The following is a 19009-nucleotide window of genomic DNA, read 5'->3' on the forward strand; positions in this document are numbered from 1 at the left end:
GTGGAGAGGGTGAAAGGCGATAAAAGAGTGGCGTAGGGACATTTCCAGCGCGTACACTGGGTTCTCTCATGGAGCGAGCAAAAGAAAAGCTCGCGGAAAATGCCCACGTGCACAACCTTGTCATAATAGCAGGTGGGCTAAATGACGTCCTAAACAAGAAAGGGACAGGACTAGCCCAGCGCTTGAGGTGGACGACTTGCGCGAGCTGTTCCCTCCGGTGCAGATCGTGGTGTGCACGGTGCCTGTACGTGACAGTCACGTACAAAGAGCCGTAGTGGCTGCTAATGAGGCGATATGGAAAATGAGCCGAGAGAAAGGCTTCGAGGTTGTCGAAGTAAACAGTGAGAAGGTGTGGTTGTTTTCAACGAGATGGGATCCACTTGAATTACAGGCTTGCACGAGAAGTGGGCTGGCGACTTGCTGGTCGCGCTGTTGCTTTTTTAGGGGGCCCACGGGCGTTCAGGAGGCCAGAGTAGGTAGTAATGAAGAAGGTCCCCTAAGGGAACCTCAGAGTAGCATCGCCGTCAATAAAAGAAAAAGGAGTAAGGCAAGAAAGAGAGCTCGCCATGCAATAGGCTGCATAAACATGCAGGGCGGCAGAAGAAAGGAAAAGTGGGCAGAGATCGAGGAGCAGTTAAATAGAGAACAAATAGGGGTGTATGCAGTTACAGAAACGCACCTTAGAGACTCGGAAGAGCCGCCAGTGATTGAAAATTATGTTTGGGAAGGGTGCAACAGAACTAAGTCTGAAAGAAAGGGAGGGGGAGTCGGAATGCTCATCCATCAGGGAGCCAAATGGAAAAGAGTAAATTCAAAATTTCAAGAGCATCTTCGGTTATCAGGTACAATGAGTGGGAAAAAACTTGGCTGGGCGTTACGTATTTGTGGACCTGAAATAATTGCACAGAGAAGAATAAAGAGTTAGTGGAATGAATCGCTGATATTAAGGGTTTTGGGAATGGTGCTGAAATTATCCTATTAGGTGACATGAATGCCCACACACAGGATTTAGATGGCTATACCGACAACAACGGGAAGTCAATGCTAGACTTTTGTGAGCAACATAACCTCGTTATCGTGAATACAGGGCCTAAGTGTGAAGGGCAGACCACGTGGGAAGTGGGAAACCGGCACTCCACCATTGATTACTGTCTTATGACAGAAGGAATTCATGATAAGTTGGGAGTGACCATAAATGCATCATTTTGAAAATGGGATATGTAGTTGGGAAAGAGAGCAAGGAGTGCAAAATGGCCAGTCCAAATTTGAACGCGGCACAAATAACAAATATAGTCACTAGAGTCGAGGAAGAACTTGGCGAATGGCCAAATAAAGAGTAGGAATATAGTGAGCTTCTAAGTGTAATAACGACAGAAATACGGAAAGAGAAACAACATATTCGCTGGAAAGGAAAAAAAGAAACCGAATGGCTGGTGAAACAGGGAGATACGAGAAGCGATCGCCGAACGACAGAAAGCAGCCCGAGAGCACAGGCAGGCAAAGATGGCGCAGTTGCCGCAGGATGAAGCAGCCAGTAAATGGGAAATACACCGAAAGAAAAAGAATATCATTCAAATACTGGTGCAAGCAAAATTAAAAGGTGAAAGTGAGCGTTGGTTGTCAGAAATACGTGAGATAAAGAAGGCCGCACCTAGAATATTTTGGAACCACATAAAATTATTAGGCAGGAAGTCAACAACAATACAACAACATATCCTAGACGAAGATGAAAACAGACTGGAAGGAGAAGCGGCAATAAATTACATCCGAAAAATAACAGCCGAATCTTTCCAAAGCAATGACGAGGTTGTATTTGAAGAAAAAAAGAGCATGAAAGAGACCCAGGCGGAGAATTGGATCTGGTGCTGACAAATTTCAACTGGAAGAAAGCCGAAGAGAAAATTCCGAAGCGCACAGCCACAGGGCTAGACGAGGTTCCCGTTAGGCTGATTAATGAACTAGGACCAAAAAGTAAAGAAGCTCTGGTGAAAGCAGTGGAAGAAACTTTAGACGAATACCAGACAGTTGGCGACAAAGTAGAATGAATTTAATTTATAAAGGTAAGGGGGAGAAAGATAGAATTCACTCGTATAGACCGTTGACCATTATATCGGTAATATACAGGCTATCAATGCAAGCAATCAAATTAAAGCTTCAAGCATGGGCAGAGAATAATGGCACTTTGGGAGAACTTCAGAATGGCTTCAGAATAGGTAGGCGTTTACATAACTTATTTGTTCTTACTCAGTGTATTGAAATATCAAAAGTAGAAAGTAGACCGTTATTTGGCCTTTTTAGACATTACAGGAGCCTATGACAACGTAGACCGCAACATTTTGTGGGATATTCTGGAAGGGGAAGGCTTAGGTGACGATTGTCTACAGCTTTTGAGAGAGATTTACGTAGAAAATACCGTTTGCGTTGAATGGGAAGGGATGAGGAGCGAGGAGAAAGTTCATATCAACAAGGAACTGAGGCAAGGGTGCCCTTTATCCCCACTGCTGTTTGTGATGTGCATGGTGAGGATGGAGAGGGGCGCTAGAAGGAAGTAATATCGGCTTTAATCTCTCATACAAACAGGCAGGTACAGCAGTAGAACAGCAGCTTCCAGGTTTATTTTATGCGGACGGCATTGTGTTCCTAGCTAACAAGCAAAGTGATTTGCAACGTCTGGCTAATATCTGTGGACAGGAAGGCAACAATTTAGGTTTGAAATTTAGTTTTAGAAAATCAGGTGTTATGGTATTCAATGAAAACAGGGAGCAAGACAGTGGCGATACAGGGCCAGGAAATACCTCGGGTAACAGAATATAAATACATTCGTATATGGATAAACGAAGGCAATAGTTATATGGAAACACAGGAAAAAACAATAGCAGTGAAGGGGAAGAGAAATGCAGCTATAATGGAAGCACATAGCGCTATGGGGATACAATAGGTACGAGGTGCTCCGATGAATGTGGAAAGGTGTAATGGTTCCAGGACTTACTTTTGGAAATGGGGTTCTTTGCTTTAAATCAGGGATACAATCAGGACTCGACGGGAACCAAAGGTCAGTGGGTCGCCTCGCATTGGGCGCTCACGGGAAGACTACAAATGAAGCTGTGCAGGGTGATATGGGCTGGACTAGTTTTGAAGTGAGGGAAGCTCGCAGTAAAATTGAGTATGAAGAACGACTGAGGAATATGGAAGAAAGTAAATGGGCTGGGAGAGTGTTGAGGCATCTGTACAGGAAAAACATTGATTCACAGTGGAGGAAGATAACTATAGGAAGCTTACCAGCAAGTACGCGGCCTGTAGGGTGAGCAATACAGCAACAAAGAACGTCAAGCGGAAAGTCAGAGAGGCTGAAATAATCTCATGGGTGGCGGCAATGGAAAAGAAACCTGCCATGAGTAACTACTTAAGAGGAAGCTTTAGCTCGGGTGCTCCTATCTAAATATATGTAAAAGCAGAATTCGTTTTTCTCTGCAACCACTGCACCAAATTTGACGAAAGTTGTTGCATTTAAAATAAAAACTAAAAATCTAGTGACTGTTGGTTTCGGATTTTTTATTTAGGTCGTCAATTTTTTATTAAAAATTGGCAAAAAGCGAAAATTTTCAAAAAACGAAACTATCAAGTTTACAACTCTGTAACTCAGCAACGAAAATTGATATTACAATTCCGTGAGCTGCATCTAATAGTAAATCTAAAGCGGACAAAATTGATACGTTACACATGAATGTCAAAAAGTATAGTAAAATGGAAATATAGGTTTTGCAGAACCCAATGTAAACAACGTAACAAATTCACGTAAGATATAAAATGACGTATCGAATTTGTCCGCTTTCAATGATCTGATGGATCTCGTTTACAGAACCACGATATCTGCTCTTGATGCAGAGTTATGAATTTGTAAACTTCGTGCTTCTATTTTTTTCTAACTTTCGAATTTTTGAAAATCTTTTTAACAAAATTCAGGAGCTAAATAGAAATTGCGCGACCAACAGACACTAGAATTTCACTTGCCCTCTCAAATGCAATAAATTTCATTAAAATCGGTCCAGGGGTTACCTCAGAAAAACGTTTTTGCGTTTTTACATGTATTTGAATAGGCCGCGTCGGAGTTGGGCCCGAGCTAAAGCTTCCTCTAAAGAGGAAAAAACGAAATCAGGAAAGAAACAATTTATGATGATAACTCCAAGGGAAGCTCATTACATTTCGAGGCGAGATCGGGATGCCTTAAAACACGCACCTATAACGCGAGATATAAGGAAGAAGCATGTGCTTGCTGCGGTAAAGCGAGGGAAACTACGGAGCATGTTTTATTAGAATGTGAAGACGTCTACCCAGCGGTCGATTTAGGCACCACTGGCCTCCTTAAAGCGCCTTGGGTTCAGCGAGAGCGATTGGAGGACTGGTTGAAGTAGGGAAACGACAAAAAACGGAGACGTACAATAGCACAGTTCGCAATAGGGGATCAGAAAATTTGGTTGTGGGAGTTCATCGTGTTTCTTTTTTTTTTTTCTTGTTTAACTTAGGTAGGGCATTAACCAGTATAACAGGAAGAGCTTGGCTCTCCTTTGTAAGGATGAGTCGAGAAGCACCGACCTAAGAGCATGTGTTGAGTGCAGTAGCTTAGTCGTGCTGCACCACAGCAGCCCCCTTGTCCGGGAAGGACCGTTGGCCCGAACCAAAGCCCCCCACCCAGTCAACCCGGGTAGAGGGGGAGCGCCTTGGTCAACGTACCGAATGATGTTGGGTTGACGAGCACACCCGTGAGAAAATGTATACGGACTACGGATTGCGCGATAAAACCGATTTTTTCCTCTGCCTGTCAATGGAACTTGAAATTGAGGACTGCAGTTCAAACTTGGCATTGCGAACTTTCCAGTGCATTCGTCAATTTCAGTTTATGCATGTTAATTACAAAGAAATTTAGTTTTTTCGGAGACCCTGTGGTACGTACTCTTGCTCATGGGTACGCGTAAGCTCTGAGACGCGGCACCTCCGTGTGCGAAGTCCTCTTCCCATCTGAAAACGGCGCCGGATTTTCTGCGCCACGGGGCCCTTAATGCTATCGCGTTAAAATACGTGCACGACATGTCATAAACGTCAGCTCAACTTCAGCCTGTGCTGCCTCCAAGCTCCCCGTTTTAACAAGCTGGCATTGATCTTCTGGGCCCACGATCCTCCGCGGGGTAACCGCTGGATAGCCATAAGCGTCGACTACCATAACCGTTACTCCGAGACGGCAGCCATCCCCACCGCCACTGCTGCTTCTCTTGCTTCAATCTATCATCCTCCAGAATGGGCCGCCTCGAGTGATAATCGGCGACCGTTCCCGCAGATGTTGTGGAAGAGCTACTATATGTTTGTGCAGTTCTACCTTCGGACATAATACGCCATACCATCCCAAAATCAATGGACTTACAAGGTGCCAACCGAACGCTTACCAAGATGCTCGCAGTGTATGCCGCGTCAGATCATAGGAATTCGCATGAGATTCTACCGTTTATGACGTACGCTCAACACTGTGAGGCACGAGATTACTTTAGTATGCGCGCCTGTCTCGTTGCACTCTAGACATCATCCTCCCTTTGTCAACTACTGACGATTCTACAGCTACACTCTGGCCTGCCGAAGAAGTCCGTAGGCCTGCTCGTCTACGCACGCTAGCTTCGCAGGGTACAACAAAGGCAAGATACGACAGCCGCCACCGCCCAGTTACCTACGCCGCTGGTGACTTGGTCTAGTAATTGTAGTCACCAGTACGGAAGCGCGGTCTGTGCACAAAGCTTTTGGCACACTATGATGGCCCTTTTGCGATACTCGACCGCGAGGTGAACTATACCATAGCGCGCCTCACCGCCAACGGCCGACTTTCTGCCAGGTCTCAATTAAGTGACGAATGTTGCCAGGCTCAAGCCATGCACACAGCGCGAGGCCACCCGACCATTGACCCGACTCGACCAGTGGGCTTTCTCTGCGCGAGGACCAATGTACCGGCGCATTCGTGCTGTGCCCGTGTGGCAGGGGTATCCTACCCCTGCCACAGAAAATGACATTAACTGCCTAATGCCTCAAACTTTAATGTCATTTGCGGGGTGCCACACGGACATGCTTAATGACATTAAAGCTTAATGCCATTCGCGGCGTAGTGCTCTGTCGTAACAATTATTCTTACACCGTGGTCGTAACTCACTTGGCCCTCAAATGCGTACTCTCGTTTCCAATGTCTCCACATTCTGACGAGACTAAATGGATTCTTAATGAATAACAATTCATATATTCTTCACTTTCTTTAAAAAATCGCTCTTTCTCGCGGCGTAGTGCGTTCTTACAATTATTACAACTCACTTGGCCGTCGAATGCGTACTCTCGTTTCCAATGTCCCCGCCGTTGCGACCACATGCTGACGATATTAAGCGAACTTGTAGACAAAAACAACTAATGTATTCTTCAATTTTTTAAAAGCAGCTCTTTATTTTCGTAGAGATCAGCAGGCGACCTTGACGCTCCGCATGGCTAAAGCACCGAGCGTGAGCGCCGTAGCCAGGAGAAGCTGTTCGATTGCACGGCGGCGGCTCCATGCCTTGTTGGCTCGTACCGAAGCCTTCGAATTTCTCGACGATGTTTGGCTCGATGAAGCACATACGCCAGAACAAACTGGAGCACACGGTTAAATTCTTCAGGATCGCTGCTTGAGAGCTTGGAAGCTGTGAGCGCCATTTTATTTCAATGCTTTGACTACACTGTGGATTGGCCGTCGAGCTAGCTTTGGCTTCAAACAGTTTACGGCTGGGTGCAACAGTGACCTTCCTGAAGTAAAATACATACAATACACCTATTAATGTTCCCCACGCCATTTCTCAAACATCTGCTCCCTAGATAACTGTTTTTTATTGTATCACAATTGGCAAGCAAACCTAACCGTTTCACTGCAGCTATCACCATTGCAACGTATAATGTAATTAAGTATGCGCATGTAGCAGCAATAAAAATATAATGACATTAAGAAACTTTAGGTCTTAAACTTTTAATGACATTAACCTCGCCTGTGTGGTACAGGTAAGGAAGACGAGGACTTTGCTTTCGGTCTGGTGGCGTCGCCCAAGGAGGTTTTGCGAAAAATTCTGGAGTGCCAACTCCTGCAGATTCTTACCAGCAGAGGTGAAGCCAGTGCTTACTTCATCGTTAAAAGCGTGCTGAACTAGGCGGAGAATAGTGGCAGTGCAGCTGCTCTTGCTCTGTGATAATAAATACTGGAGAGACTGAAAAATAAAAGCTTGTTGTTTCGGGCTAGAATATTGCCGGTGGCTTAGTCGTCATATCGCGGTCTCCCAAAAACAAGCTGTCAAGACGTTCAACTTCGATCCTAAAACGAGTGACGCAGACACGCATCAAGAATCATCTGTATGGCAAAATTGGCTGTTTCAAAACCGCCGAAAGCGAAAACGCTTCCTCTACTCCGCCACATCCTAATGTTAATTGATTCCCTTAGCAAGATGGCGGCGGCCGGCTTCAATTCAAGGGCACCATCTCCACTCCAGAATTATTTTTTTAAACCTTCTTGGCGCTGCCCCATCTAGTGCTTTAGCGCCGAGCCTTCTAAATAAACACCTCATGCCTTGTAACAATATTTTGCCTTAGTGACATTCAAAATGTGCTGAAGGCAGAAAAAAAGAAAATGTTTACACCGACGCGTATTTTGTTCGCACAAGCACTTTCTTTTTCAGGGCTTACTCCGCACCATTGACGTAATGATGCAGGGCTACCTATGCTTTAACTACGCTTCAATGGTGAAAATAATTGTTTGAGCTTGATCCAGATCAGATGGTCATTTAACACACACTTGTGGTAAACCATTGCCGTAAAGTTTACTCATGCAGAAAATCCCGCTTCGACAGTGCAGTAAAACGGAGGGGGACCGTGTGCTGGTACCCCCGGCCGCTGTAAATTTTTTGCTGTAGGTGATATCAGCAACTGGCAATGCAATGCCCCCACATGGTGCTGTGGTTGTCTATTACCGTTGTCCTTGCCATGCTGATCCTCTACATTCTCTTAACACAATGGCTGTGTGCAAGATGTTCCTGTCAACGGTATCAAACAGACAAGCAGCCAATTCATTGTAGACATTGACTAGGTTGCTGGAAGCATTTAAAAAATGCTGGCTCTCCCATAATAAAAGTAGACGCAAGCGTGAAATGGCAATCGGCAAAGCAGATTGGTTGGAGATAATACTAACCACGATCTTAAAATGAGTGTAGTGCATGTTTGCAACAGCACACCCCACGCCACGCCATACTGTGCATTGGTCCACATGGACGCTGCCCAGCTAGAAGAAAACCGGCTGAAGGCGGCATGCCAGGCAACCAAAGACGCCAGGGAGACAGAGTGCACTACCCAGCTAGAAGACAATCGCCTGAAGAAGGCGCCATGCAGCGTGGCACTATTTCTCTAGTTGACGCAAAGCCCGCGCCGTGGAACTCATGGACCGTTGGCATTCCAACAAAGGCAACCCTGTCTCAGTGCCAAAAGATGACAATTAAGTGTATTGTGCCCTGTATCTGTCCTTTGAACGTTGCTATTGGAAGTGACAAATAAAACTTCAGTGTACTAGAAGTTACAGCTTGAGTGATAGTGAGAATAAATAACACTAGGAAGAACTCGTATGCAATATTTCTTGTAACTTGTTTGAGCAATAACTGGCGTATGTAATTAGTTCATGTACAACAAGTTAGGGGCCAGAGACCGCATTTTCTTAAGTTTTGATTGGTTGCCCGGATGTTCTCGTTCCAGTGTCCGGATGTTCTCATTTGAGTGCCCCGATAAAGGCTCTGGCTTCTGGCTCAAAGTCACTTGAAGGTCACCAACAACAGGAGCTAAAAGCATTTCATGCTTAAAACTAACAATGAACATATAAGCTGTTTTATTTGTATCACATATGATCCAACGCATTGAAAAGTGGTCACATAGTATCCCATGGCCAAGTGTGAATATGAAAGATGTGTTTTCCCTTTAAGTGCTTTACATATTTCAAAAACTAAGACATTGAAAACACACACAGTAATAAAACTGATATGTACACATGATACAGAAGCAGAGCAACATCCACTCAGGTGAACGTAACCAATAATTACAATGCTGTGCTGCAACAACATACTAACTTGGTCAAACCAATAAATAAGGGTTATATACTCGCTGAGCATTCATCACATGGCAAAGGCACTTAGCTAGAGCAGTGAACAGCTCCAAATGTTGAATAAAAGTACAAGCAACAAGATCACATCAGTCCTAAAGGGAAAGCACCACACTAACATTGTCCGCAGTTAAAATAATGTTCCCTTCATCACAGTCACACGCACAAAAAATGTCGACCACCAAGCATTGTCAGTTAGCCAGCAGGGATATGACAACAGTTGCTGATGCTGACCATAGCCATAGAAAATTGCATTCTAGTCACAACACCCTTCCCAATCAAGGTGCTCATACTGTATGCAATTCCATTTGTTCAGTTTAAATGCCATAGGCAAGAGCTACTTTGTAAACAATTTCAATGCAAAGTCATCACCGTCCTTTGTCACAGGTTCACAGTAGTTAATGCCTCTGTTATCATAGGGAAGGTAGCTAGATACATAATCACACACCATGACGGCCAAAACATGAAAATGATGAATAAAAAAAACTACAACATCAATGCATGTTTTCTAAGGTATACCAGGTTTTGAAATGTTTGTAAACACACATCAAGTCACACCACATTATGCATAACATGTTAGTAGTATCTTCAAAGACCAGTGCATCATATTGTGTGGCAGTAGTGGATGACTCTGTGGTGCTCAAAAAAAAAAAAAAAAGTGCCCAGACTCTGTGATATCCTCTGTGATAACACTTAGGTCTGCAGAAAAACTCGTACTGGGGTCTCAATGTATTGACAACCAAACTCTAAACCATGTGTAAAACCAAGTATGTAGTATATATACAAGTGTCCCCCTTTGAAGCTTTTAAAATCTTCCATGGTGTAAGCCCTTAGTAGCACAACTAATAATCTTAGCCAGACTGCAATTCAGAGCTATAATAGAACTGATGTTACACAGGGCGTTACAAAAATGACAGTCTCCAATTGTAAAAAAAAATATGGTAAAGAATACAATTTCTTCTGGACAATATTAGAAGTAGAGGGCATCAGAAATCCCAGATAGTTGACAATATATCTGTAATTAAGATAATTTCATTGATTGGCTTATTTTTATGACTCGAAAGCTGTTCAGTGCTAAATAGATGCCCACTTGGTACAAATCCTGAGACTCACACCAGTTTTTTCATGGTGTCATTTTATGTGGCGCTTCATTACCACCCTTGTAATAATATCAGATGTAGGCAGTTTCTTCAGATTCAAATACTTGTTTGTGCAACTGCTTGACACTATACATATACAGTTCACTCTCGTTGCAACAGACCCTGACAATCCATCAGAAAATGTCCATTTTATCCGAACTCCATAATATCTGAAACGCCTCATATCGAAAACTTTGGTCGTGATGTGTAACAATGTTATCGCAAAGAGTGAGTGACGAACATCCAAAGTAAAACCAAACAAAAAAAAAGTTGCAGTTTCAACCCAGAGGGGAAGCATTGATTGCGAGAGCAAATTAGTAGACATCTACATGAAGTAAGGATAGTAGCTTGTAGTAGCTGGTAAGGATAAAGTTGTAAACATTCGCTTAATAACTAAATTAACAAGCACGGTGTCATGCATGCACAGGTAAACACGAACACATCTCGCTCAATGACTGCGGAAAGTTGCTGTCAAAATTTGGAGGACGCTTAAGGAGGGATGCGGGGCTAAAATACCGATTTCGGTGAAAAAAAAAAAAAAAAGTTTTTTTTTTTTTCTGAATTGTTCTGAATTGCTTGTTTAATAAAGAATCTTCTCACCAAGTTTGGTAGTTATCTGAGCAGTAGAAAGGAAGAAAACTAATTTTTTTTCACAAGTTGGTGGTGAACCCGCCGCGGTTGCTCAGTGGCTATGGTGTTGGGCTGCTGAGCACGAGGTCGCGGGATCGAATCCCGGCCACGGCGGCCGCATTTCGATGGGGGCGAAATGCGAGAACACCCGTGTGCTTAGATTTAGGTGCACGTTAAAGAACCCCAGGTGGTCAAAATTTCCGGAGTCCTCCACTACGGCGTGCCTCATAATCAGAAAGTGGTTTTGGCACGTAAAACCCCAAATATTATTATTATTATTATTAAGTTGGTGGTGCGCATATCCCGTCGAACACGACTCTGAATGCTGTTTTTCCAGACGTGGCCGCATATTGGGCAAGAAACGAAGTGCAAAGTAAGTGAATGCCCACATTAGGAAGTTTGTTTTTCGCGCTTTTTAGAGAAATTGAGAAACTAAAGAAAATGACGAAAGGTCTAGGAGGCAAGGGGAAGCTGACACAAAGTGTTGTAAAAAAACTCGCTGCTTACTCTGCATCTGCCCTGAAAGACAATGCTCCAGATGATTAAAAAAAAAAAAAAATGCAACGAGGAGTATTTGCGACGCTTTTTCACTCCAACTCAACAGATGAAAACCCACGACATGACGCTTGCCCAGTTGGTGAGGACTCTTGCTGTCACTACAATCGGCACAGCAGTTGCAGCGGACAAGTCATCAGTGCCAAGATCCCATCGTCCAGCTTTCAGCAGAGACGTTGCCAAAGAGCTGGTGCCTCTCTACAACAGGCTTAGTAAGCCAGAGCTTCTTGCGTGATGTTCAAGGATGCAGGCACAGAATACAAATGAGTCCTTCAATGCTCTTCTATGGAAAATGTGCCCAAAGACAGACTTTGCATCACTGAGAACAGTGGAGACTGCAGAGGCCCTGGCTGTGCTAGAATTCAATGAAGGAACGCGTGGCATCAAGAGAGTTTTTGACAAGCTGGAACTTGAACATGGAGTCCAGACGAATAAGCACGTTCAGGAAGCAACGAAGCAAGCCATTTCGCGAGCGAGGGCAGTGGATAGCTCTAAAGTTGAAAAAAAAAAAAAGAGAGCCGATGTCTTGAAGCGATCGCAGAGCAGCGTCGTGTTGAAGAGGAGGGCCCGACATATGCAGCAGGGCACTTTGATTAATTTTTTCTGATCATAAGAATAAATGCCATGCTCTGAAATCTTTGAATTGATTTTTTTCAGTTTGCACTTTTTGCAAAAAAATAGCTATAGGAAAAGTATCTTTTCCAAACTGCTTCATCAAATGCTGCTTCCAACGTTTTTTCTAGACTGAAATTTTGTGAGGAACAAGATAAAGTACTTTTCAGATGCCTAGATTTTTCCAACATATATTATTTAGCAGATCTTTGACATGTAATGACAGCGAAAAAAATAAGCTTCATTTTCAGAGTGATGGCACTTTTACAGAAATGACATACAAAATGCGCAACTGACCTTATCCTGCACTATAAACCATATGGAACGGATCTAATCACAAGTAATTTTTATATTTTTATTATTGTGTAAACGATAGTTTTCCTAAGTTGACACACAAGATTGCTAAATTTCACAGTTATAACTTTCTTTCTTGTTGCGCTAGGGTGCTGATATTTGGAAGATATTCTAATGATAACAAATTCAACCACCCCTGAAAATTTCATAAAAATTGGTTGAGCGCTTCAAAAGTTGAACCTTCAGCCTAGCATCCCCCCTTAAGCTTCGGCTTTAAAGGGACACTAAAGGTTAATATTAAGTCAATGTGGACTGTTGAAATACCATCCCATAAACCTCGAAACGCTTGGTTCATGCGATGAAGAGACTTATTTTAAGAGAAAATGTGTTCTGAAGTGTTCGCGTACCTCAAATTGCCCGCCCTCCGATCGAGGAGTGGTAATGTCATGGTCTCATAGTGACGTTGCGCCGTTGGTGAGTAAAGCAGTGCTCGCAGACGGCGCTACGGCTTTTCTGCGCAAAACACAAACGCGCGGCCAGAAACAGAGTTAAGACAGAGCCGACAGCAGCGCGAAAGCGGAACTATGGTGGCTAGCGGAAGGGAAAGTGCGCGACAAGCTGGTTCTTTATTTAATGACGCCAACTTCGACACTCGTTGCAATGGACGACCCTGACAACGACACATTAGCTCGCGATGCTGGGCTCGACTTCAGCAATTTAAGCACTGATGAATGTGACCTGCTGCTGAGGGCTCGTGCTGCCGGCGTCGTTGCGTACTACTACGATGGCGGCCTGCTTTGAAAGGCACTCCACATGACTTCAGTAAGTCGGCGTTGAACTCGTAATCCTCTGGACGAATGTGCAGCGAGCAAACTACACGATTTTTCGGCTCTTTGCCAGCGTGCTGTGGCAGAGGTATGGCACTTAACCACTTCGAACAGAGAAGTTCACTCGTTGGCACACAGTGATAAGTAACATTGAATTCGCCACTGCAACTGCCCTTGGCCAAGTTCCGTGGACCGTTTGCGCATCCCACGACATCACATGGACGTTACATTCTCGCTGCTTGTTCTAAATGCAAGTTTGGCGAGCCAGCAGGACCACCGCAGCACGACGCGATAAAGAAACAACTGAAACTCCAAAGCGCGCACGGCGCAAAGTCAAGCGCGCAGAGTCGAGCGAAAACAAAACCTTTCAATCACCCATGCTACTCAAGGGTAACGTCAAAATGTTATTTTTTTTTAGAATCGAATAGAAGTAGACAAGTAGCACTTTCTTCCGTCTTATAATCTAATGAAATTATCTTTTTAATACGAGTAGTTGAGTACTAGTGACATAAATTATGATGATGAGTGCCTTCGTCATCGGGCTAGTACCGGAATGTCGCTGGGGGGTTTCAAATCGTGTCATGCATTTACCTCAATTTCTCGGTTACTAAAACTCTGTTCGCGATTATATTGACGCCTTAGACATTCTAGAGCATTGCTTTATCACTTTAACTTGACTTTATAGTAACCTTTAGTTTCCCTTTAAGAGTGGAACATCATAGCATTCAAAGATCCCCGACTTCTTCTCACGCTTCCCCGTAATTGCACTGTAATGTTTGCCGAGAAATGCTTGCGGCGAATACTATGCACGATGGTGGGCTTTCTGGTAGAAATGCGGCTTTCTGCGTGGACCGCGATGCGAGCACCATCTGGAAGTGTTTAAAGGAAACGGGTGCGCCGCTCCATGGCCTCCAAGATATTAGCATGCCGGCGCGAGCAAATGGCAGACGCCATGGCCAGTCTATGTATAATTGAAACGCTGGAAAATGGGTTTGACTTTTCACGTAATAGAATTATGTTATCCCATATATTCAAATTACAATCCGAAGCTATCATGTCTGTAGGTTGTGTGTAAGTCGTACTTAATGATTTTTCCTGTATTTTAGCTTGAGAAATTCAGTTAGTTCAGTAACTTCCTTGTGCCACATGGAAGGCCTGCGTATGGGTGGTTCGAAAATCTTTTGGCCAAAGCGACGTCCGACGCCGGATTTTCTGCGACATGGGGCCCTTAACGCACTTAACTAAGGCACTTAACGTCGAATTAAACGTCGAAAGCACAGCGCATACGAAGCTACTGACACTGGGCGCACTTTGCCCACATCGCAGATCGCTTTCAAGACATGGCACCCGCGCAGCCACGCCATAAGCAGCAGTCGCCGAGGTAGAATCTCCCTCCCCCCTCGCGCGCGATATTGAGCTGTGATCACCAGCTGACCCTTGCAAGTCAGTTGTCAGTCCGTGTTGACACGGCAAAAGTCCCTTTTATACACCCAATTTTGACAAAAACTGCCGCTAATTTCGTCCAGTTAGTGCGATCAGTTGAAAGTGAACTTCGTTGCATGAACAAAATAAGTAGAGCAAACTAAGGTTGAAATATGATCCGTTATATGCGAAAGTCTGTTGTACATGGGTTCATTGTAATGGACGCCGACTTACCACAGCCACCTAACCAGCCAGCAAAACTAAGTGCAGCAACATTGCTTAAACTTTTCTCAAACACTTTTTTTCCCCCACGCTTTTAAAACAAGAAAGTATTTAATGCCCAACCATAGTGACAGGCATGGCTTGAAAAATTTCTGCATCGGAAATTTATGCACCCTTTCATTTTGCTCAGGGTAGGTAAAGGTATTTACAAATGGAGTTAAACCTAAGTAGAACCTATATTCAGCATTCACAGGGCCATCAAGAGATCATGCAAAAGTTAAGGTTAAGAAATACAACAAAAGAAGCAATGGAATGAAGAGTGTCAATCGTTCTACAGCTGGGCACACTAATGTTTCAGGTTAGAAATAATGTATCAACAATACAAAGGAACATGCCTTACATAGGTTATATCAGCAATTGAACAGTTCAGAAAGATACTTATAATAAAGTAAAAAATGCACACATAATAAACAATGAATTTACACAATGATGTGGGCCCAAACTGCATTTCATGATCTGAGACTTATAGTCAGCTGCAGACACTCCTATGTATACAAAAAACCTAGTTCTTGTTTGCACACCCATCAGTATTGCCTTAAAAATGCCAACCATAAATTCAAAAGCAAGAAGTCTTCATTTTGTGCTTGAACCACACTGCCCTGGGTCACAAGAAAAAAGAGAAACCTGGCATAGAATAAACTATTTTGTTCAGCTACGACCGCACTGTTTAGCTACCACCCCCACTGCAGCGCTTGCAGTGCAGTGGAAGGTGCGCCAATGCCAACTGTTAATTACATTAAAGCAAGCTTCTGTGCTTACACTAGCCTTGTTTTCATTCGTATTTTGCAACAAGGTCGGATTGTTTGGTCCACATCACTAAAAGATACTCTTGGCATTGTGGGGCTTAACACCCCCAAAACTGCACAGTGATGCCACAGTGGAGGGAAAAAGGTTTAAATCAGTGTAGACTGATATTATTCATAACCCTACTTTTGTTTGTAGGTTGATCATAAGAAGAGAAAATGAAGGTCAAGGACTTTTTGAACTTTTCACCAAAACCCTAGTGCCGGCACATCAGTGTGATATCACGAATTTTAAAAGATTTTTTTTTTTGGGGGGGGGGGGGGGGGTATTTGGGCAGTTATGACCCGGTAATAAATGTTGTTAAGTTCAGTATAGGACTCTTTTAATATAATGTAGTCAATATGTCTGCCAATCACAGCAACTCAAGCATCAAAGGCAGTTCTAACAGCCTTCTTTCTTGATTCCTTTGCTACAGTATATACCAGAGTCGCTTCAAACTCGGAATAGCGAACCCTTGTAAATACTTTTCAGATGCTTCACTACAGCTGCTAACTGGTGCTTCTACAAATCTCCACTATAACTGACACCTGTTCCTATATTCTGCAATGGCTCTACTGGCTGTGTGTTCTGCCAACCTGCTTTCCTTTGATTTTACCATGCCACTACATATTGCCACCACTGCACAAAAAGCCCTGATCATCATAATCTACAATGTCATGGTGAGCTGGTGTTGTCACAGGTATTTCTGGCTTATCAAGACTCCTCCTCCTCTCACAGTAAGAGTTGCTTTGTATTGCAATAGCGTCACTTAATAATACAGCTCAAATAATTTTCTTCTTTAGCTAGCATTTAAATAATGCGATTATGTGTGCTTAGCAGCAGCAGAATGCCATAGCTACTGGGCTACTGTGGGGGGCATCATTACTGTTTGTATGTTGTAGACAGCTGGCGAAACCAGTCCCTGTATTTCCAACCTTTCCAGATGGTGAGCATAAGACGGTGCGCTTCCAACTAGGATAAACAATGCATACAAAAAATGTCATTTTGCTGTAAAACTTGGGTGAAAACAAAGCAGGGCTGAAGTGGTGATGGCAAACCATATTCTGGAGCTGTCAACGCTCCAGAAATGCAAGCACGTTGAAACTGAGCAGTGGAAACACATGCATCAGCATATCATGTAAAGATGGCAACACCAAAGTGTCTTCACACACAGATGCCAACACTTACTGCAAGTTCTCAAACTGTTTCCACAGAAGTGAATGCAACAACCAATACTTTCATCACCTTATCAGATGTAAAAAGCTTCCATAAAGTTTCTCGCTTTCTCAACTGCTTTTCTACCTACTGTACCACACTGACTTACATAACAACCACACGCTTTCTTCTTGTAAAAGCAGAAGAGGAATTATTACAGAAATAACAATACTTGACAGTTTTTACATGAAGGTTAACCATAGGCTTTAAGAAAATGAGACGGCCATACAGGCTCATTTAGGCTGGGACGAATGTAACAAAGTACAAAATCCCTAGATCAATAGGGCCTCACACAACTAAAATATACTTGGTGCTCTGTTCCCAAGAAGATGGCTTTCACCTAAAAAGGTCAGTAGGTTAGATACATATGTCCATTGCAGGGCCCAATGCTTGTCTTGCATCAGCCGACTCCGGTCCACACCTTGATGCAATTCCCTCCCATTCTGAAACACTCTAATAGTTGTCTGCTCCATGTACTATAACATTACCATATAAAATATTTTGCCTTGCATTTCTCATGGCACAGTCTCCCCAGCACCTGAAGCCCTATAGGTTATTACTGGCAGAATGCACTCACTACATGCCTTTCAAAGGCAGTGACAAGCTGTTGCTCATGACCAGGGAGTGCCTGTCGTATGTGCTCCAACCCATTTTTATTTGTATGGAGATTTATTTCTCATGCATGATCTGTGTCCTCACTAACTGCTCAGTCTAGATAAATTCATTCCTGCCAAGCTTCAAGTGGCTGACCACCAAACATTGGTTTCCTTACCAGGCTACTGTACATTATCTCTTGCATACCAATTGTAAAACATTACCTCACACAGCAACCCCCTAAAGAAAAAACAAGAAAAAACTTTTCTTTAAAAGATAAGAGTGTGGCTATTACAACAGTATACAGTGATATAAGATGGTGCAAGCCACTCACACAATAAGTATTATGTATCATTGCAAATCTCTGAAAGATTCCACATCTTATATGTGAAATAACTCTTATCTATGCAAGTTCGACAATGGGCAACTAAAAACAGGCCTATAAATAGCACATCTGTCACACAAACGATAAAACTCTAGAAAAGGATGCATTCATACACACAATAAGCTATGTACATGAAGAAATAAGCACTATCACATTACACCGATCTCAGCAAAATGAGCTGCTTGGGACAAGCCCCACAAAGTAAGATACTTTTATCACCACAAGAACTGTATTGCATTTTGGCCTACTACTCAGCTAAAAAGGCCAACAATGCCTAACTAAAATTCAGTTTCAATGTCACTTAAAGCCTGCTCTAGTTTCAAAATGCTATTTTCATATTAAAATTCTCTCTTTCTAGCACCTCCTATATACAATGAACCAGCTTCAGAGTGTTTTGTCGTAGCTAGGACAGCCTGTGATTGAACACCAGAACCTTCATCATTCTCATACACCAAAAAACTGCCACTGAACACACACAGACACTGATCCCCCATCGAAGGCTGTGGTCACTGCAAAGACATGGAATCCATAATGTGTGTTCTTCGCCAGAAGTAGACCTTGTTACGAACTCAGAACGACCTGATCCTGAGGTTTCTCAATCTGGTAGGATATCAGGTACTCCGGGTACGCCTGAAAAGAAGATACCAAAACAGCTCATAAACTCAATGTGAAGGCAAAATGAACGCACGAGAATTGCTATGCAAAGGGCTTTGGTCATGGCTGCTGCCTGTCAGTCGACAAAATATGTTAACAAAAAATCTGACTGTCACCAACACCTGAAATTTCATTTTTTGCTACGTTCCACTAACATAATGAAGATGTGTCCACAAAAATGTCATGGGTAGAGATACAAATGGAAACCGTATATACAAGCTCTCTTCAACGAGCTGCAGTACAGTCAAGATGGTGTAAAAAAAGAATCTCTATAATCGTCATTCTCTTCCACCGAAAGACCAATGTAGCCTTTGCTACATGCTTGTAATCTTGTGACAAGAACAAAAAAAAAAAAAGAAGGGGCAAGCTTTTACGTCAACTACTCCTTTACTTTCAAGCATGCTTCTATTACAGACTTGACGAATGGGTAGAA

General features: G+C 43.2%; 1 protein-coding gene across 1 annotated transcript in view; it reads right to left on the bottom strand.

The window, feature by feature from the left end:
- Window positions 1–8897: 8897 nt before the first annotated feature.
- The window catches only part of Tnks (tankyrase), a 332402-nt gene continuing 322290 nt past the window's right edge, over window positions 8898–19009 (bottom strand). The window contains exon 27 of the mRNA XM_075676418.1: window positions 8898–18552. Coding sequence (XP_075532533.1) covers window positions 18484–18552 — 69 coding nt within the window. The 3' untranslated portion in view covers window positions 8898–18483. The remainder of the gene's footprint in view (window positions 18553–19009) is intronic.

This window comes from Dermacentor variabilis, unplaced genomic scaffold, assembly GCF_050947875.1.
Source record: "Dermacentor variabilis isolate Ectoservices unplaced genomic scaffold, ASM5094787v1 scaffold_12, whole genome shotgun sequence".
In the NCBI taxonomy this organism is placed as follows: Eukaryota; Metazoa; Arthropoda; class Arachnida; order Ixodida; family Ixodidae; genus Dermacentor; species Dermacentor variabilis.